At 41.5% G+C, this 22,438-nt stretch overlaps 1 protein-coding gene across 1 annotated transcript in view; it reads right to left on the bottom strand.

Moving 5' to 3' along the window:
* Positions 1-22,438, bottom strand: part of SND1 (staphylococcal nuclease and tudor domain containing 1) — a 405,871-nt gene that overhangs the window by 360,208 nt on the left and 23,225 nt on the right. Inside the window, exons 2-8 of the mRNA XM_026510519.4 lie at positions 15,790-15,939; positions 9,773-9,893; positions 5,999-6,077; positions 3,519-3,679; positions 2,687-2,778; positions 1,897-2,055; positions 170-276 (exon numbers count right to left, since the gene is read on the bottom strand). Of these exons, the coding sequence (XP_026366304.3) occupies positions 170-276; positions 1,897-2,055; positions 2,687-2,778; positions 3,519-3,679; positions 5,999-6,077; positions 9,773-9,893; positions 15,790-15,939 (869 nt within the window). The remainder of the gene's footprint in view (positions 1-169; positions 277-1,896; positions 2,056-2,686; positions 2,779-3,518; positions 3,680-5,998; positions 6,078-9,772; positions 9,894-15,789; positions 15,940-22,438) is intronic.

Here is a 22,438-nt window from a genome sequence, read left to right as displayed (position 1 = left end):
TAAGTAAGCAACTCCTCTATGAGATCTTAGCCTCTTTTGAAATTTCCTTAATCCTTTACTGAAATGTAACAAATACTGATATAGATAGGTGAGAGAAGATCACAAGATTTCTTTCCCTAAAGATCCTAAACAAGATCCTTGGCTGGAAGGCTTCCCTGACAGACCTTACCTCTCAGCTGCCCTCAGCTTTTCTGCGCCCCGAGTATAAACTGCAATCGACCAATCCACACAGCGTGCAAAACCTTCCTTCAGGAGGAGCTCTGTGATGTTGCCATTCTGAAAAACAAGGCACATGAGAAAGCAGGCACAAGAGAATCCATTTCTCTAGACTTCTGACACAATCAACAGCCACAATCCATGCTGCAGTTCATATTAAAAAAAGGAAAGGAAAGGAAGGGAAGGGAAGGGAAGGGAAGGGAAGGGAAGGGAAGGGAAGGGAAGGGAAGGGAAGGGAAAACGAAAAGGAAAAGAAGGAGGAAAGCCACCTCTCTCATTAAGAAACCAGCTCTGAGATGGGAGCCACCACTCTGCAGCAACTCCTAGGAGTCTGGGCTTCCCATCCCCACAACATCCAGCATAGTAACTTTCACTTAACAGGAGTAGGATAAATGTTAGTGGCATTGAATGGAATTGACATTTCAACAGCTCTTCTTGTGGGCAGAGGAGGATGTTAATCTTTAGTAGAGATTACACCTTATCATTGCCTTCCCTAAGATCAGCACTTACTCCCTTTTTCATAAGGAGGAAGCTGAAGAACGGGCTGAGTAAGGGAATAACTTCAGCTACATTTTGCCCAGTGAATTACAATTCCCATTCTACTGTGACACAGAGCCATCTGGTAGGGCACAGGCAGACAGCGAGTCCTCCAGAAGAAACAGACATGACCTTGGCACATTCCAAACCCAGCCTCCCAGCCTTCCACAACAACCATCATGAAAGAATTCTCTAGCCAAAGAATAACTAACAGTTTATTCTGTACCGGATAGGATATAAGTTACAATAATGAAAATTCACTTGCACTTGGGTGGTACAAAACAACGTCACCACCTTTCCAGGAGGAACCTACCTACCAAAGTCTACGCGGAAGAACATAAAGAACCTATTTCCTGCTCAAAAGCAGAGTTAGGAGGTAACTGGATAAGGCCTGGAGTATACAAAGTAATTTTTCTATAAAAAGGTTTCCTCATCATAGTTCTACCAATACTTTATTTTTTAAAAACATTTATTTGAATTATATATTAATTGAATTAAAATTTTAAAAAATATTAAAAAGAAATACATAAATAGTTGATAGAATTCAAAAAGTAAGTAAGTAAAGAGTTATTTGAGAGAGAGAGCAGGGGAAGGGGCAGAGGGAGAGGAGAGACTCTCAAGCTGACTTCCCACTGAGCAGGAAGCCCAATGAGGGGCTTGATCTCAGGACCCGTGAAATCATGATCTGAACAGAAACCAAGAGCCAGACACCTAACTGACTGAGCCACCCAGGTGCCCCTAGTTCCACCAATACTTTAAAGAGCTGCCTCTAGACCTACATACAAACCTCGGCAATCTTATTCTACACATTTCAGTGCCACTGCTCATCTATGGGGCAGCCCCTCAACTTGCCTATTCCCAACCTCAAGGACCAACACTTGAGGAAATAGGAGTTCCTCTTCCCCTTACAAACTCAAAAGTTGAGGTTCATTTTCTAAAAGTGAGTAAGTTGGACAGATCTGTCCAATTCTCTCAGTTAACTGATGTCTCCCTAGAAAATGCCTCAAAAATCAGATGATAAACCTGCCAAGATATTTTAATGGTTCTTAAATACAGAGAGAGAGAAGAGAGGCAAACCAAAACCCACCAAACACCAAATGCACCCCTAACCCCACACAGCCCAGTCTATGTGGGCACACTCACTGGATGAAGGATGGTACCCAGAATGTTCTGGTTGTGGCAGCTCTCCAGAATGATCTGAACATCTCTCTGAAGCAGTCGAGACTCGGTGAAAAATTTGGCTTCTGCAGCAAAAGGCTCTGGTGTTTCACTGCCATCTGCTTCCCGTCGAAAAGTTGGGCACTAAAGTGAAAGTAAGGCAGGTGGGTAATGCAGCCTCACTGTGAGTGCCAGGCACTCCTCACACCACACCAAACCATCCAAAGCCACAAATACCACAAAGCTAAGCTAGGGAAGGTCTCAAATCAGGCCTTCTAACCCCTCTGTAAAACATACTGGTAAAAGGGACTAGAAATAGCATCTTGTCAGACTTCTTGGGAAGGCAAACAAAACTCATGTCGCTACCATGGGGCAATTTTGAATTACATTGGAAAATTACCCCTGCCAAGAAGAGTCACCAGTGCCTAGTTTCAAATCCCTGGTTTTTTTTTTTTTTTTTAATCAAAATGGATATTTTACATGAGACATGCCATTCTCAGGAGAGACGGGAAACTCTGAAGTTTGCTTTCTGCATCTCAACCACCTCTTCACATAGCCCACTCAAAACAGGCCCTAAGTACTTTAAAAAACTTTTTAAAAATCTTATTTGATCTAATGAGAAAAGTCCCACAGCAAAGTTTACAGTAAAAGTACTCTAGTCAATGTTAACACGAGGAAGAATCAGTAAATCCAGAGTCCCAGAGTAGAAGAATCTACGGGTCACAACACTTCCACAAACCCTATATCCACCCCACAGCCCAGTGTATGGTCTGACCTTGATCCCTGACAGCATGACCGTAACCAGGTAGTAATCTGGGAGGAGCAGGGCCCTGACCACACTGCCGTCCCGCACATGCTCGATGATAGCTGTGTGACAGAATAAACAGCTTAAGTCATTAGCAAAAGTTGTGCCAGGGATAAACAATGCCCCATCAAACTGCATTTAACACAGTTCATCTCCCCAAAACACTCAGAAAGCCCCCCTCTGAGAAGTGACAAAACACTGGAAGACCATGAGTATCCACACAACAGACTCTTCTACAAACTATTCCCGGAATACAGATGAGACTGACTTCAAGGTCTTCTCCACTTTCTGGGATCTCATGGCTCATACCTAAGCTTTGTTATCCATAAGCTAGGTTGCTCCCCACTTGAGTACCAGGTGCACAACAAAAAATAAGTAATAATTCAGATTTGGTAATAATTTTATTTTACTCAGTCTGTAGTTAAAAAGGTCTCACAACTGAGCCAAGAACTACAATGTGAATGAGAGTGTGTGTGTGTGTGTGTGTGTGTTTAATATGTATACAGAATATAATTTCAGGGACAATACGTAAGCAGCAGCTTTTAGGAAACAGGAAGACACCCAATGTGGAAAATTACCAGCAATCTACTACCCTGCACCAGCAAAGGATTAACCTCTGTCAAAATACATCTGATGTAACCTACATGAACTGGATTCAAGTTACCTTCCAAAATACCAGTGTTGTTGCACTCTTAACAATTTCCTTTGGATACCAAATAAAATAGCTTTTATAAACCTCGAGAAACTGGAGAGCAAACAGAAATCACTCTGCATCATGTCTGTCTTTTCCCACCAGCCTCACCATTGACAGGTTTCTGATGGTGTGAGTCCACAAAGTGCCTTGGGTTCTCAATGGTGTACTTGAGGTCCCGGATGGTATGTGAACCGTTGCCCTCACTCCACATTCCTTTCTTAGCTGCCTTCGCTTGTTCCTCACATTCTGAGAGCCGGTTCTGCTCAGGACTGGGACATGAAAAAGAAACACGTGTGATGAGTTCACAACAGGGAAAAGGAAAAAAAAAAAATATCAAGCTCTTCTTTGAACTCTAGGTTTCTTCAGCATCTGCTCCCCTTGAAGAAACCAAAGCATGTGTTTCAGATCTATGGCTGCAGACCCAAGCCTATAACCAGAAAATTACCATGAATGTAATTTCCGGATTCCAGACTTGTTCCGTCGAACAACAGATTTGATCCTAAGAGCATTTAATGAGAAGATGCAAAGAACCCACATCTCGGTACTGCCACCATCAGTGATTACAAGAGAACAAGCTGGTGGCTCAGAGGGAAGCCTCTCTGGGGGTTACAGCTTCATTTAACCATGCCAGACTCAGGAAGTGGAATCCAGGAAGAGCTCAGCAGGACACAGAACAAGGAAAGTGACTAAGAACCACCCTTACTCCCTACTGTCTATACAACAGGGCTGGGGAATACAGAGTAAATACTGTTATTACAGATGTCACCCCAAAACCACTTGCACATTCAATAAGACCGGCCTGGCAAAAGCAGTTTGAAAAGCTTCCATTTTGAAAATGGAAGACTCCTCCTTCATGAAGCAGGAAACCAAATATATATGAGAACAGCCAGAAAACCAGAAGACAGACCAAAAAACAAAACTAGAAATGGCCCCCACTCCCCCTCCACACACCCCTGAGCTAAAGGGAACAGTGAACTCCGAGGCCTTTCCACAATCTCAACACCCGGTCCCATCAAAGGCTATATGCATAAATTTAATCTCCCACCTTGAGCAATAGGGATATCGGAACAGGGATCCCTGACCTACAATTTCTCAAGCCAGAAGTCTTCAGTACTGTTCTTTCCCCCTTCTCCTCAAAGAAGACAGTCACATTCCTGGGGACCCAAGACTGCAACCAGAATTCAATAAAAAATGTAGCTTAAGCGACAGAAGCAAACACAGAAACTGAGAAAAGGAGAAGTCAAGACAGCTTTAGAGAAAAAAGACTGGGACTCCAGGAGATTCTTTGTTGAGATGGTACAATAGAGGTACGAGCTTTTTAAAAATTTTCATTCTGGTTGCAAACTGGATTCCTAAAAAATACTGCAACGATAATCATGCCAACCATTCTCCTTAAGATACAACTTCAGCCTCTAAAAACACCACCTAAGACAAATGTCTTTATTCAGTTAAATTCCCACATGCTCACCCCCCAATTAGAGGCTCCAACAAATGTTTCTTTGCAGTTAGAAAGGACCTACAGAAGTATAGGGTGAATGAGTTGGCCTCAAAGTCTATGAGGGCAGGAAGAATGCAAAAAGTACATTCTTGCCTTTGCTCATCCCCGTCACTGGTACAGTTCATGCAAATATTTACCTAGTCTTTTGTACACCAACAACAGTCATATAATATAGCAAGGACTTAATGATTTAAACAGCATCTTTAGCCTCCAAATTACTGATGTAACATATCACTTTTCAGAGACTAAAGTGTTAATTAAAGCCAGCTGCAATCCATCCTACTGTGAGCCAACACTGGTGAACTTGAACATGATACATGTGCTATAAAGCTGACATAACACTCTTCCCATTACGTTCACACTGCCATTAGCTAAACAAATACATTTTTACCTACTACTTAGGCATCTACAGATCCGTAGACCAAAACAGGCTTAAAAGGCTTTGGACAGACAGAAAATTTTCCCTGACTTTAAAACAGAACCATTGAGCCCTTGTCAGTTTCCCCAAATTCTAAGCAACAGATTTTGCTTTGAATTCTATTTACTCACTCCACTTTATTTTTCATTGCACTTATTTCTTGCACATGACATATTGTATATCTATTTGTTTATTGGTTTCTTGTCTGTCTCCCCATTAAAATGTTAGCAGAAACTGTCCACTGCTGTATTCTCAGTGCCCAGAACACAGCCCAGTACACAACAAATCTCTTGGGATGGATGGATAAATACTCTGGAAATGAGTATCTATTGCGTAAGACATAGCCTGTTGGCTCTTGTGAACATAAAGAATGGAAGTGCCTTGTCTCAAACTCTTTATTTAAAGGAGTTATACATGTCAAAAGCCACTACTGAATCCTGAGTAACCTCCTGGCTCAGAATAATCCACACTGGGGCAGGAAATGTCCTAAAAGCCAGGGGAGCACCAGAAGTTACCCACTCTATGCCAGGGGACAGGAAAGAAAATGCAGCAAAGCCACAGTAGAGCTGACTACCCAACGTCTTTTGAATGACCCCAGCTCTCATGGTGGAGGAGAATGAAGTCAGAGGGGGTCAGAAGATGGGCGCAGTCAGAAGAGTAATAAATACTTACTTATTAGCTCTCATGCCTTCTCTCCGGGTGGCCAAGCCCTCTGCAACCAGAGACTCTGCAATATTTTCCCCATTGGTATCTGAGGAGGAAAAAAGGAATTAAACACAAGATGCAAATCTGTCTCCAATAGCAGCAGAGCGCAAATGGAACTACAATCACCCTTAGCTTGTCAAGGGGAATGATGTTGTCAGAGAATTGGACAAGGCAGCAATATAGTGTTGGGTTTTTCAGAAAACCTCTTCTCCCAAAATGTCTAGTCTTGAAGACCCAAAGGTCTATAAATCTTCTTCTTTAGGACTTTGTTTCTAATTTTCTTGTGTATCTCCCAGGCCAAAGGCAATCTCGGGAACTACAGAGACTGAAAGAAAAGCAAGACACATACAGCAGCCCAAGAGAGTACAAAGAACACTGACCTAAGGAGCAGAATCCTGGAGCGGAATACAAATTCCGCCACTTAATAGCTTAGACAAGGTCTCTCAGTATCTAATTTATTCATCTATAAAATGGGAAGTGTACCTGCCACATGGGCTCTTGTGTAAAATTAAACCACAATGTCTGTAAATCTAGCACAGTGCCCAGCACACACCAGGAATTAAAAACAAAATATTAGTCCCCACACCTGTACAACCAGATAGATTCATTTAGGATTATCTATCACGTTTTACACAGAAAGTCCAATTCCTCTCAGGATGCCCTATTCTCTGCTCCAAGAGGGACACCAAGACAAGCTACACCGTTTGTCAAAGACTTTCTCCTGCTCTCAGAGACAGGGGCAGAGCTGGTGTCTAGATTTCAAATCTATCAATAGCAGCAGGCAAGAAAAATGAAGTTAAACTTAAAATCCAATCTGATTAGGTTCTACCTGGGCACTTGAAACATTAATTGCATTTCCATTCTATTGAAAAAGCGTTCAGATTCTGTATGCTCTTAAATCTCCGCTCGTCAGACAAAGCGATAAAGGAAGACATCTGTGAAGGAAATCTTTAATATGGCAGAGAACAAGGTCCCAGATAAACTGAAACACAGGAGTCTAGCTAATAGGTAACGTCAGCAAAGAACAAAACTCTGTAAGATTTGTATTTAATACACTATATATTGACTTCTGCAAGCAGTAACAATATACGCACCACCCAAATCCAGCCTAAATGCCTTGCCATTAGCATTGCCCAAATTGCTACAGAAGCGAATTATAAAGCCTCTTTTCCTACCAAGGAAAGTCGAGATGAATGATAGCTTTACAACGAGTTCTCGGGTTCTGAGGCTCAGCATGGGTCACCAGAACCTTTCCACTGGGCTGTTTGTTGAGGCCAGACACAGACACACAGAGCTATCCGACATCAGCAAATATTACACTGATTGTTTCAAAGCAACAGGAATCCCAAAGAATAAAAAGTCAAAAGGAAGGGTTTAACAATTAAATGAAAACCTGAGCAATAAGGTGCCAAGATGTCAGGGAATAGAAAGAACAAGGCCCGGGTACAAACAAGGTGTGCGGTCACAAAACGAGCCAATCAACTGCATGCCAAATAGCTTTCAGTTTCTTGGCACAGGGTACTCTGAAATTGCTGTTGGCTGCCCCACTTCTAAAAAGTGAGTTCTGACTGCTCCTTCAAAGGGGAGAAAAATATATTTCCCTGGGCTGAACTCCTGCAACAAAATGTGGTGGACAGAATACTGAAATGGGGAATTTGTAGGCCAAGGATCTTATTCGTGCTTAGTACTTATCAAATTATAAAACTGACAAAGTCACAACTGGGATAGTATTCTGAGCAAGCGGACAACAACTGTATTTTCTCTAAAAGTCAGAAGACTTTTTTTAAAAAATAAGTTTTTAAGTAAGTTTTTTTAAAAATAAGTTTTAAGTAAGTTTTAAATTTCTTTTTAAGTAAGTTCTAGGTCAACCAAAAATTCTCCAATTCTACCATTCTTCTCCATCATAAAAAGTGAGTAGCCATGAAACAAGATAAACATACGGATACTGATTATCTAAGCCACTGTATCCTTTCATTAGAATTGGTGTGGAGATTTCCTTAAAAGAGCTGGGTGAAAATATTAAACTTCAAGGCACTTAAACCTTTAAAATTAAAAGATGTAGATAATTCCAAACATTCTTTCAGTGTAGATAATTCCAAACATTCTTTCAGTATGTATTTATTGATCGCTTCCTATGTACCAGGTTTTAGTCTAAACACTAGTACATTATCATGCTACATTATATCCAGTTTATAATTTGGCTCAATTTTAAAAATGAACTTTCTAAAAACAACAAAGAACTTTAAACGTCAACTTCCCTTAAAATAAATACTTAGGCCAGTTTAGTTGAAGCCCAAGTTTACTTAAAAGAACTCTCAGAGGTGGTCTCTTTATAGAGATATCTGTGCTTGACATCTTCTGTAGTTTCAGGGAGGTCTCTGGCAGGGTAACAGAAGACTGACGAGCTGTTATGGAATTGCAATTTTTTAGGTGATAAAATCCTCACACGATTGCATTTTGAAGACCATGCGGTTCTATTCTTTCTAACCAGAAGCCATCTAACAATAATGCTTAAGTGTTTTATTTCCTATTATATTCTTTGAATTTTGCGTAAAAGGCAAATTTGTTTCTCTTTCTGAAGAGATTCTATAGATTTCTATATTTTCCCATTCAATCAAGAAGCAGATAGCCATCTGTCTGGGAGGCTGAAAAGGGCGTTTCTCTACTGGGTAAATAAACGAGTCATCTCCAGGGTCATCCTGGAGTCGTCCAACTCACTTTCCTAAGACCTCTACAGTTAAAATCAGAATCTTACAGAATGTTGTTAGCTGCTTGCTTACTTCCAGCTTACGGACTACCCAGGTCAAAAAATTATCTAAAACAGCTTAGTTGGAAGGTTATTTTATCAAAGAATCACAGAATTTAATCAAGATTTAAAAAAAAAAAATCTGCTCCCAAAGTAACTCCCAAAATGGCTGCTTTATGGAGAACACCCTACCAGTCCTTTCAATGTCCTATTTCTGTTCAAACTCCATTCCACAATCGTATGCTCTCCCTCCTCCTAATCCAAAAAAGATCAGAACACCCAATATCCCATGAGCCACCTGGCCCAGCTGAATAATAGGCGTACGTGCGCACGCGCACACAATTACTGAGTACATACTCTGTGCCAGAGCCAAGTGCTTTACATACACTATCTCTTTCAACTCTCTCAATAGCTTACAAATGAAAAAATTAGGACTTACAAAGGCTAAGAGTTAAATAAGAGTACCTGGTAACAGAAGCCAGAATTCCAACCCACATCTACACAACTCCAAAGCCTGTGTTCTTTCCATTCCATTCCAAAACATGTGGCTTGCAAAAATGTACAAGCCCTAAACAACTCTTCCTTTCCTAAAAAGCCCCAGGAGAAGAAAAGCCAAAAGACAGATAAAGGAAATGGAAGATGCAACAGGAAATCTATAGGAATTCAATTAGCACTATGGCCTAGAAGCAGAGAGCCACTGAGTTCCACAGGCTGATGGTCTAAATAGAAGGAAGAACGCTAGGGGCTACTACGCACACCTAACCCAGGCCAGCAAAGCAGGCATAGGAGTAAACAAGGAGCAGGAATTGGGAGCACCAGGAGCACCTATGCACCATGAGCTCTGGTACTGAAAGGACTTCCAATTACACCTACAGCCAACTGTCCTAGAACTACCTCCACCAGAACTCACACTGGCCTTCCACCAGATAAAATCTGATCTTTGGAGAAACTTTAGACTCAGAGAGAAGTCAGTCCTTTTCTCCTTGCTAACTCACCTTTTCCAAGGTAGATCATGCCATACTCTCGCCCCTGGGGAGTCTTGTTTTCTATCGTGAAACAGACTTCCTTCCCAATCAGCTTCTTCCGAAGGAACTCTCGGGCAGGAAATGCCCAGGGCTGAAAGACAAAACAAATGTGTCACTTGAGTTCCCCACCACAATCAGCATTCAAGCAACTTCATTCCTTCAATACCCTGGCCCTATGTTAAGCCCTGAGGGGAATATAAAAATGAAATGTACACAACATAGATTGCATTCTTAGGGGGCTCATAAAAAAGGAGGATCTAGTGGGGCGCCTGGGTGGCTCAGTCAGTTAAGTGTCTGCCTTCGGCTCAGATCATGATCCTGGGATCCTGGGATGGAGCCCCACATAGCAGGCTCCCAACTCAGCGAGCAGTCTGCTTCTCCCTCTGCCCCTCCCCCTGCTCATGCTCCAGCTCTCTCAAAAAAATAAGATCTTAAAAAGAAAAAAAAAAAAAAAGAGGATCCAGCAATTGGTTTAACTAGCACAGGCCCTATAAACAGGTCTCATAGTTGCCCTGATACTGGCAGCAGTACTTTCTCCTCCATCACTTTCTATTCAGAGCTATAGTTTACTTCATGAATAGTAACTGCCAATAATTTTATCACACCTGCCATGAGCCAGCCACTACTCTAAATGCTTTACATTTATCAGCCCACTCCTGAATGGGGAAGTCAGGCTCCAGGAACTCACCTAGTCAAAGGGAAAACGTAAGTAACTACCACCTCCATTTGTTTGCCTCCTTCCAGTTTACAAAGTGCTTTCACTGATTATTAAACTAGCCTGAAACCAGTTCTAGGCACCGTCAAGAGTAAAAGGCAAGGTTCTAGTGCTCTTATCTCACAATGAGTCTCCTGCTCAAGTAAGAGCCTTGCTTATATCAATTCCCCCACCTTTTTTAAGAACAGCAGAGTTGAGAAGGGCAAGAACTACTCCCCAAAATGTCTCCTTTTCCTGCTCTAGTCCAAGGCTGCACCAGTGGGACCCAGGTCCCAGAATCCGAGGGAAGACACCAGTAACAGGCCCTGGTAAGGAGTCTTCTTGACAGCTGTGGTTCCTCCCTCTCACCCATCCAAGGCTCTGACACAAGGGGTGAGCCACACGTCCACAGAATGCAAAGTCTCCATGTGATCTCCAGATCCCCCCCTCCCGTCACTTCTAGGATGGTACAAAGGGACAGTGTCTCCTCTGAAACAGTTCTGTCAGTCAGAGGCCACCTGCACTTGAATTTACAGTCTAGACCTAGCTCAATGCCCCCAAGTTCCCTCAGAACAGAAATGAAGGAGGGGGTAAGAGTTCAAGAATATAGGATCTGCAGGAACTCATGTGCAGAAAAAATGTGAAGTACAAAAGGGAAGCATGTACAGAATATGCATGCATTGTCTATGACAATTGCCCAGAGACACAGAGCTCGGGCTACACAGAGGAAAGGCTAACGGTACATCACTGGCCTGGAAAAGAAGGCTCTGCTAACCTTTTCAGACCATTAAGATTATTCTGTGGGGCTATCCAATAAGCTTTTTTAAAAGAAAAACATCCATATGACTTCTCAGAAACCAGAAGCCAATCAAAAGATGGCAGTCCACCAACCCGTTGCACCGGTATTCACAAAACTAGCACTGTTACATAACATCAGTTGGGAATGCTTCTAGGAAGAACTGATCCTGCGTAAGCACTCTCAAAGACACAAAAACAAGCTTATCCTCATTCACCTAATGCTCTTTCTTCAAAGCACCCAAGAGCAAAAGAGCCAATCAGTCAATGGGCATTTAAAGTTCATCATATTTTCATGTCCCATTTCTACCCCCTGCTCCACTCCCTAAAAATGAAAACAGCCACCTGTCACCAGAGAGTCTTGTCATTGAAAAATGAGCCCAATTATCAACCACATCACAAAACTGTACTGAACAAGCTAACAGCCTCCTCCATTTTTATTACCTTAGTGATCCACTTAACTCTAAAAACATCCTCAGCTACAGATCCAATGTTTAGGATTCAGTTTTGAGTACCACACTAATATCTAAAATTCCATAACACATGGTTTTCCTAAACACTTGCAAAAGCTCTGACAAAACAAGTACTCCTAAATGAGTTTGGTAAAAACTCATTTATCAAGGGTCAATTCACAAGGAACTATCCAGCACCTATGGGGAAACCTGCAGTTTCTACCAACTAGACAGAATTACTAAAAGCTTTTATGACTTGCTGAAGGGGCACCCTTCTCTTCACCCTTAGGACCTCATATTTTACAGCTGGTAAGTCACTGGGCAATAAGAGCAAGCCACACTGGAGGTCTTGGAAAGGACATATACCTAATCCTATAAGAAAAAATAACCTAATTTCTGTAACCTTGTTTTTTTTAAACCAGCCTTCTCGAGTTGTGTTCCACCTAGAGTTGGGCAAATTCACAAACTGCACAGGATTTTAGTTATGAAGAGAGGCAATGAAGGACCCACGTCACCCCTCACAAGGCCAAGAGAGCACTCCAGGACAAATCTTGGTCCAAGTGTCCATACAGAGGACAGCCAGCAGACAGCTAACTGCTGGAGAAGGCTATCCCAACACAGCCTCCCAGAACAACTCTAGGTATCAAGTATAAGGAAAGCTGCCCAAGCATTTATCGAATAAGCTCCAGAATGGCCTCATAGGAAGGACAGCTGTGGTCTGTTCACGATGTCCCAGAGCTCAATCTAAGAAGCAAATGGCCGTTAAGTAGTTGAGACTCAATATTACCTCTTGCCTTTAGAACGCTAAGAGCAGGCAACCTAGCAGCTTGCACTCTGCTCCCTGACTCAAGCAAGGTCTAAAGTCTACCACAAGGAGATGAGTTTTTTGATTCCAATCTTTTCTTTGAACCAGGTAGACTCCTCCACTACTGAACAGTGTATGTAAATCCTTAAAGCTAGCTACTTTTGTCCATGGCCCAGTGCTCAATACTTCTTATCCCCTCTTCTAATCACCCCACCCACTGCACCCCATGTGTATGTAACCAATTCCTCTCTGCCTCACCACCCCACCATCCTAATTCTCAAACGTTCCCCTGAATATAGGACTATAACATTCATTTCTGGATTTCTCATGAAACCAACATAGAGCTTCACACATAACACGAACTCAGTAAATCTGTGGGAAATAAGTATGTAATTCCCACGGTGCCCATCAATGCAGTATCTAGGCTGCCTAGAGTAGCTAGGCAACGCTGGGGATTAGCCTAGAACAGGGCAGTGACGGCTGGGGACATACACTGGAGCTGCTTTTACTGCCACAGGACTTAGGAGAGAGTTGAGCTTCTTTGAAAGAAGGTATCATGAGTGAAAGCAGAGAATAAGCAACCAAATGATATTTGGGGCAGTGATACAAAGGCAAGCAAATAAGCACTACCATCCTTGACTCCATCTGAATGTAAAAAGGATAGACAACATGCTCCAAAACAAAGGAAAGCCAGAGAGAAAGGGTAATGCCACATTCCACAATCCACTGATTCCCCAAAAGGAGATGCTTAGGTTTTTTACCCTCATTATTCACATGTTTATTCACAGTATAGCTTTCATGTCAGGCACTGACTAGGCTGAAGAACAGAGATGAGAGATAAGGTCCCACCCCTCAAAGAGCTTACAATGTAGTAGAGAAAGACATATAAACACAGAATGAATGTGGGAATAACACTGAGCAAAGGAATAAATGCAATTTTGTTTCAAAAAGAGCTGGAACTTATGGAGAAAGGAGGAGAGGGGAGAAGAATGAAGGCAGAAGGACCATTATTTCAGCATTCCTAGCACACCATCAGAGTCGAACAAAGAATAATAGGAGCAGTAGTGAAGTTTCAAGGATGGAGAAGAGATCTCTTAAAGGAGGCAGACTCTCTAGGTCTTGATAAAGGCCTGGACGTCACAGGGGAAGGGAAGAGCAAAGGAAATCGGGCTTCTGATTTGGGTTACCAGTCGGCGTCACTGGTCACTTGAGCCAAAGCAGCTTCAAAAGCGAGGTAGGGGGAAAAAAAACCAGATCACAGCAGGGAAAAGAGAGAATGGATTATCAGGACAGAGAAGTAGTGACTGTAGTTGAGAAAGGGTGTAATCTGTAGCCATCAAATACTTCACATCTCCGGGACCTTTGAAGAGTTACCAGGAGAAACGTAATGAGACAGAGTTGCTCTTGGAAGAGGAAAAAAAAAAAAAAGCACCACACTGTACAAATACATGAAACTAGAATGAGGGCTGGGATCGGATCACGTAGTATTCTCAGATTTTACTGTACTGTAACACAGGATAGACTTAAAATATTTTAGAACGAGTTCCAACTGGCCTTGTGTTCCTCTGCCCTAGATTTCCATCCACAAAACAGGAAATTAAAACCCAACCCTTCTTTCTTAGAGGCTACATTGTGTCTTTCTTCTGGGGCAATGAACTTAATCAGCCCTAGCCAGCCAGGGTCAACTCTTCTCCTCTCATGAGCACTTGAGCTGTTACACAACACACAACTGAAAGGAAAAGATCTGTTCCAAATGTTGGTCAAGAAAAGCACTTGGGTCCCAAAATCTGAAAAGTGCTGTGAAAGAGTTATCTTCAGGGCTTGGTCTAACGGTACTAGGAGTATTTATAGTAACAGAAATTAACAAATAGCAGTAGCGATTACAAGTAACATTTATCAAGTACTTTATAGACATGTGCTAAGCACTTGACATGATCTTGTTTCATCCTTACTAAAAACCCCAATGTCTACACTATCACTATTCCCATTCCCAATGCTTGTGGTCACTGATGGAGGACCAGTGAAAAAGAATTTCTTTGGCCTATTTTGTCATCATCCCAAGAATTTAACTGGATTTCTGCTGACAGAAGTATGGGGGACTTTTCTCCATTTTCTAGAATATTACTCCATTATTGTAATTCAAACAAAATGCCCCTTTATTATAGATTTTTAAAAACTACATGTTGTGCTTAAATAGAAGATCCCCATGAGTTGCATTTTCTTCTTTACTTCCACGTCAGGGAATAGCACAGGAAAGCTGAGGTACCAAACTTGTCCAATTATCATCAAGTTGGGGAAAGGACAAATAATTAGAATCCAGAAATTTCACTTTTGATGATAGCCGAGCACTACTTAAGAAGAGACAAGAACTGAGGTTTCCAAGTATGGGAGCCAAGAAGACTAAACCATGCCAAATTTGGACTCACAGCAACTGCTAAGAGATTTAAGAACTGAAGGAGTCCAAGGCAGACCACAAAGACAGCAAGGTGGGCAGGCTGTTAGAGGTAGGGAAACAGGGCAATGGAGGGGATGCTGGGACGCAAGGTCAGAAGTCTCTCAAATCATCGTAACACAATGCTTCTTGACTACTGAGCCTTGAGAAACCAATTAAAAACCCCCTCCTTTAACAATGCATGTTTACACAAAACTTTGCAAACAATTTCAGGGGGCTCAGGCCTTTAGGAGTTCATGGATCCAAGATTAAGAATCTGTAATAGAGCAGAAGCATGTAGCATGCTACCATTTATGAAAGGAAGAGTGTCTGCTTGGACAGGTGATAAGTATCTCTGGAAGGAGATACAACACACTAACAACATCAGTAGTCCCTAGAGAGAACTAGATTTTTCACTCTCTATCCTTCTGAATTTTGAACATGAAGAATTCAAACATAAATTAATAAAAGAACTCTGCCATAACCAATGGCAACCTCAAATGACTGACACAACCCAGGAAATATTCCAAACTAGGCCCAGAGGAGTGAAAAACATGGACAAACCTGAAGAGGCTCCAAGCTATATGGGAAAAGGTAGGAGAAAAGGGCTGGAGACTGAGATTACTGCTAACGGTGGTGAATGTGTTGTAAACCTATGCAAGCCATGGTAGGTATGTCCAGAGTCATCATTCCTGTGATACAAAAATAACACTCAAAATATACAGGAAAAAATTATAAACTTGCATCAGTCAAGGAGATTGGGCTGTAACCTGGGTCCACAGCCTCAGGGAAGCCTCTGGAAGCACCTACCTCATCCGGGGTATCTTTTGCATCAGGTTGAGTTGCAGCCGCCCGGCGGGCAAGATTTCCAGCTCGAATGTTGCTAAGGTTGATCTGCCTCTCGGGAGGAGGCCCACCACGAGGCTGGCCTCTGACAATGATGGCACAGCCTGAGAGGACCTACAGAAGGGGAGAAAAAGAAAATTAGCTGTCCAGAGGTAAGATTATCATAACAGAAGTTGTTCACTTACTGTTATCCCCAGTGTCTTGAACAGTACTTGGCTCCTTGGAGGCATTCAAATATTTGTGGAATAACTGTTGAATGACTAAATGAATGGGATTATTTTTAATTTCCTAAGAGAAATACCTACAGAAACATTGGGCTAGTTTCTCAGAGGACAGACCCAAAAACAGAAGTAGGAATTAAACAAACAATGGAAAAGTCATAAAATAAAGAGACTGTTTGGGATAAAGAGGCATGTGAGATGTGGAGGTGAATGACCTTTGTAATTTCATCCCAGCGAGTATCACCACCATGTTCCTGTCAATTATTAAGAAGTTAATGTCTCCCCATCCACACATCCCATTCTAGGATGGAAGCAAGCTATGGAAGGCCTAAGGAAAAGGGAAGCTGAAGGTAGAAGCCCCTACACTCCATCTGCAAGGAGCTGAGTATGCCCAATGCTATGCTTCCGTTGCAGACAGCATTCAGTCCAGAGTAAGGGAGACATATGAAGTGATCTAGAAAGTCCATGCTCTCCAGGATTAAAACAGAAAAATCAAAGAGACATCTTACAGCTCCAAAGCACAGTAGCTCCTTTTATCTCTCTAATCAAAGGCACCAGGCATAGAACCCACTTGCAAAAGAGCTCTGAAGCTCACGGGGATTTAACTTAAAATATTTGCAGGGGAGAAGAAGGGAGGATTTCAAGTGGGAGAAGAGAAGAAAAGGCGTAGAGAAAAAAAATGACAAACGTCACCCATGCTATTCAAGTTGTCTTCGCTCAGCAAGGCACAATTTAATGAACAGATGGGCTTGAGCACTGGCTTCACTAGATCGGAAAAACTCCCAATCTCATGCTTCAAAACAAGAAATAGCTGCTGAAAAATTAGTAGATAGAAGGTTGGAGAGTTCTGCCAACACAGAGCCCTATGGTAGACAGTATCATGGAGTTCTCTGTAAAGGAATGATGCTTGGAAAGGAAGGCACTCCTGTATACATTTGCTTAGCTGATATTTCTCCCTCACCTCTCCACTTTAATTAATGCTTTAAATTGTGAAATATTAACATAAATACAGAAGCACATTTAAACACATAAATACACATTAAAAAATAAGCAAACAACTGAGTAACCACCACCCAAGTGAAGGACTAGGAACGCTGCTGGAACCTAAGCTCCCCTCTGTGCCCCACTCTACTTGTAGCCCCTTCCCCTGTCACCATTATGACAACCCCTCCCTTGCTTTCCTGTACAGTTTTACCATCTATGTATACATCTCTACACAATATGGTTTCATTTTTCCTATTTCTGAACTCTACATAAATTGAGTCTACTATGTGCCCATATGTAACTTGTTTTGTTTGCCTTTTGTTTTGTTTTTCTTGATGAAATTAATCCATGTTGATGTAAAACACTTCTTTATTCATTTTCATGGCTGCACATTTCATTGTATGAACAATTCATTTATCCATTCTACTAGCTTTTACAGAAACTGCCCAACAAATATATATATTCTAATTTTTTTAAAAATAGTCTCTGATTAATGTCTCCGTATCCTTAATACTTAAAGCACACAGACCTTGGTATAAATGGCTCTTCTCTGGCTACACCAGGACAACATACAATAAAAGACTTATAAGTCATGCTCTTCATTTATACCCTTTCTGATCAAGTGTTACCAGCAATTAAACTCTATAGCTTCCAACCAAACAGCCTTTCAAACTGCCTCTCCTGAGAACCCATGCCCTGGGCATCATCCCTAGGAACTGACATTCTAAAAAGACAAGCTTTCAAGGTGAAGCCAGGAAAGAACAGGTATACTAGAACACCGGATGCTTGGTGCTCCTGAAATGAGAAGCGCCAAAGGATGTAAAGGAAAAGAGCTTGGATCAGATTCATTTATAGTCAAGTCTTCACAAGCAGCAGAAGCAAGAATAGCATATTGAAGAATACCTGCGCTTGAAATCATTCACGCACAAGTTCCAAATGGGGCTGAGGAGAGCCAAGCTACATACAGCATAAAACCAGAGCATCTGTCCCCAGTGCCGGATCCTCAGTTGTAGCCAACCTTTCACAAAAAGTAATAAAGCACTCCCAGGAGACCCAGTACTTTCTCAGTGAGCCCAGCTGGGAAAGCTAAGGTACATTTACAAGAAAATCCACCTTAGCTGATCAAGGTAAACCCTGATAAGTGAGCACTGACCCAGGCTAGGGGGAAAACCAAAACAAAGAAAAACACAAAAAAACCCACCCTATTTCTCAAATCTGACCAACAACAAAACAAAACAAAACCAAAAAAACACTGAAAAGCTCAAGAACAGAATGACTGATGAAATGAATCCCCTTTGTCCCTAAATATCGGAAAGGTGCTACTTCTAATGTCTCTACCTAGTAAACTCAATCCCTGAGGGTCTATAACTATTACCCTGGCCCCATAAAGGGCTTTGGCAAACAACTTGTGCACAGGAATTTTGCAAACCTTCCTTTGTACCTCCTCTCCTCTCCCTGAATGCTATTCTAAAGACTGCTGTCCGAACATCTCTGCATTACTGCGCCAAATATGCCATTCAGACAACAGTCGATGCTTGGATTAATATTAGGGAGGACTTCCTTTACAGGTTGCTTGACACCTTTTGTACTACTGAGTATACAAATTCAGGTAGCAGGCACCAATTCAACCTCCTGAGCAACAAGAACTGACGCTCACTGCGGCAGGCACTGCCATTCCTATAACCCCAGGAGGAAAGGATGGACACATGCACATCTAACCGTGAAACTCGCTCCCCCTCATTCAGCCATAGCCTTAGTGGAGAAGCAGGAAAAGACTGCATCTGCAGACCATTAAGTAGGAAGAGACCTATCTATAAGAGACGAACTAGTTTCCTTCCTACTATTTATAGGAACTGAAATAGCATAAAGGAGGTGTAGTGTGTGTTGAACTATCTCCATTTCAGCTTCTAAGGATTGTTAAACTCCTTCCACCTGCATTATCTGCCAACAATCTACTCAAGTTCTTCCTCAATTAAAAAAATTTTTTTTTCTTTTCTTCTTCTTCTTCTTCTTTTTTTTTTTTTTAGAGAGAAAGAGAGGCGTGGAACCAGTGGGGGAAGTGGGGAAAGAGAAGGAGTGGCAGAGGGAGAGAGAGAGAATCCCAAGCAGGCTCCACACCCAGCATGGAGCCCAATGCAGGGCTCAACCTCATAACCCTGAGATCATAACCTGAGCCAAAAGAGTTAGAGACTTAACTGACTGAGCCTTCCAGGTGCCCCCCTCAATAAAAATATTTTAATGGCCTTCTCTTATCCAAATAAAGCCAAGGAGAAATAGCTTCTGGTGGAAAAAAATACTTAAAGGGTCTTTAAAAATGAAAAAGACCAATAACTTGTATCTCCTATAGCACCAAAACAAATCATTTTTCCTCTCGGAAAGACCTGACATCTAAGTGGATAATTTTTATCATTTTATTCATTAATTAAATCAATGCAAATCTGAGTGCCTACTATGTGCCAGGTATTGTTCTAGGCAAGTGACATACTCAGTGAAATAGACAAAAATATCTACTCTTAGGGAGCTGACATTCTAGTAGGAGGAGACAACCAATAAACATAAGTAAATAAAATATATTGCTTATCAGAATTTTAATTTCAGAACAATGTTAAGATTGAGAGGAAACTGTCACGAATTATTGTTCTGCCAAAGCTGTACTGATTCATGTTGCAAACTTTCATGGATGTGGTAATTATCCTTAATTGCTAATTTATAGGGCATAAAAAGCAAGTCATATAGTAACTGCTTTATCCAATTATATTAATAAAATGACATACTCTAGAAAAACGATCTTAGCCCTACCTGATACAGCAGGAGGTTTGTGAAAACAGCTGTCACAATGAATCAGTTTGATTGAGGTTATGGATTAGACATTTCTCAGCTCTGCCAATAAAGGTTGCAACGGGACTGGTGTGATTCAGAGGACCTGGCTTCAGGGCACAAGCTGGATGGTGACAAAGACTGAGACAAGCCAGCTAAGTAGGAAAATAGGGACTCAGACTGTTCAAACCCACTTACAGGTTCACAGGGAGATTTACCTACAGTGAAACACTTTATGGACAGCCACTAAAATGTTGCCCAGCAACAGAATACCACATTAAACCTTCACTAGATCCTGACAGATGATTTGGTGCATGTAACTCTTAAACCCCCAAACCACAGATATTAGGAGACAGAAAACTTACACAAAACCCTAGCCATGCTATACTTCAGGCAAAGAAAGTGATGGTATAGAAATCCACCTGGGTGGCACAGTTGGTTAAGTGTCCGACTCGGGTTTGGCTCAGGTCGTGATCTCAGGGTTGTGAGATCGAGCCCTGCATCAGGCTCCATCCACACTTGACACAGAGCCTGCCTGGGCTCCTCTCTCCCTCGACCCCTCCCCCTGCACGTGCGCGCACGCACACAATCTCTCTCTCAAATAAATATTTTTAAGAAAGAAAAAAATTCGTTTAAGTATGATGATAAAGCCAGTAATTTTTCACAGTACCAAGAGTAAAAGTCATCTTGTTCTGAGAACTGAATCTTATTAGCTGAGAACATCTCATTAAACTCTGCAAGGAGCACTAGATTAACAGATATATCTGCCTATTAAGATTCAGGAGGAATATCTTAGCAACACCTGCCAATATGAAGACCTAATATAAAAAAGGGGAGCCACGTGATGAACACTAACAGGTTACCAAAAGGCCCAAAATAAACCCACATGTTTATGGCCAAATGATTTACAAAAAGGGTGCCAAGATAATGCAGTTGGGAAAGAATCTTTTCAACAAAAATGGGCTGAGAAAACAGTATCCGCATGCAAAATAATGAAGCTGGACCTCTACCTCACATCACATACAAAACTTAGCTCAGAAAGTAGCTACTTAAATGTAAGAGTTAAACTACAAAACCCTTAGAAAAAAATAAAGGTATAAATCTTCATGACCTTAGATTAGGCAACGGTTTCTAAGATATGATGCCATCTTATAAAGCACAAGCAACCAAAAACAAGATAAATTGGCCATCAAAATTAAAAACTAGCGACTCAATGGACACTATAAAGAAAGTGAAAAGACAGTATTTACAAAACATATCTGGTAAGGGTCTACCGTCTAGAATAAGGAACTACTAGAACACAATTTTTTTAAAAATGACAATTAAAAATGGGGAAAAGATTTGAATACACTTACCCGAAGAAGATATACAAATGATCAATAAGTACATGAAAAAATACTCAACATCATTAGGCACTGGGGAAATGCAAATCAAAGCCACAATGACCAGGGTGCCTGAGTGGCTCAGTCGGTTAAGGGTCTGCCTTTGGCTCAGGTCATGATCCCAGGGTCTGGGGATAGAGCCCCGCACATCAGGCTCCCTGCTCAGCGGGGGTCTGCTTCTCCCCGTCCCTCTGTGCTCTTTCTCTCTCAAGTAAATAAATAAAATCCTTAACAACAACAACAAAAAAAGCCATAATGGTCACTTCAGCCACTAGGATAGCTTTAATCAATAAGACAGACAATAACAAGTGTTTGCAAGGATGTGGAGAAATGAGAACTCCCCCTACATTGTTGGTGATGCAGTCATTTTGGAAAACAGCGTGGCAGTCCCTCAAAAGCTAAACGAAGCATTAACCCAGCAGTTCCATTCCTAGGTATATACCCAAGAGAATTTGGCCACACAAACACTTGTACACAAATGTTTATTCCAACACTGTTCGTAAAGAGCCAAAAAGAGTGGAAACAACCCAAATGTCCTTCAAATGATGAATGAATAAAATGTGGTATATCCATAAAATGGAACATTTGGAAATAAGAAATGAAGTACTGATTAATACTACACAAACGAAATTGAAAACATTACAATAAGTGAAAGAAGCCAGACAGAAAAAGCCACATATTTCACGATTCCGTTTATATGAAATGTCCAAGACAGGCAAATCCATAGACAGAAAGAGGATTAGTGGTTCCAAGAGCTGGAGGGAGGGAAGCTAATGGGTATAGGGTTTATCTTTTCAGTACTGACGAAAATGTTCTAGAATAGACAGTGTTGAACATTATGTAAACACAGTAAAAGCCACTGAATTGTACACTTTAAAAGGGTGAATTTTATGGTGCATGTATTTCAATAAAAACAATTTTTGTTAACATCCAACATGGAAGTACAAAACCTGGGGGACCTAAGATGTACGCTTTGCTATAGAGCATTCCCGTATCTAGCAGGAAGATCAGACGCTTAGCTGATCAACGCTAACCACAAAAAATTTAAAAAATTAAAAAAGAACAAAAAAATTCTCAAAAAAAATGTGTTAAAAAGGCAGTTGACTCAGAACCAAAAGTCAGGCACGGTGACTCACCAAAGAATGGAGGGCTACTGTCAACTTTCAAGTCCACTAGAAATGACAAGGTAGAGAAGTCACAGGCAGGAAG

Source organism: Ursus arctos, unplaced genomic scaffold (genome assembly GCF_023065955.2).
Source record: "Ursus arctos isolate Adak ecotype North America unplaced genomic scaffold, UrsArc2.0 scaffold_3, whole genome shotgun sequence".
Taxonomy (NCBI): domain Eukaryota; kingdom Metazoa; phylum Chordata; class Mammalia; order Carnivora; family Ursidae; genus Ursus; species Ursus arctos.
The sequence above is the reverse complement of the archived record's forward strand: the minus strand, read 5'-3'. Positions and strand labels throughout refer to the sequence as shown.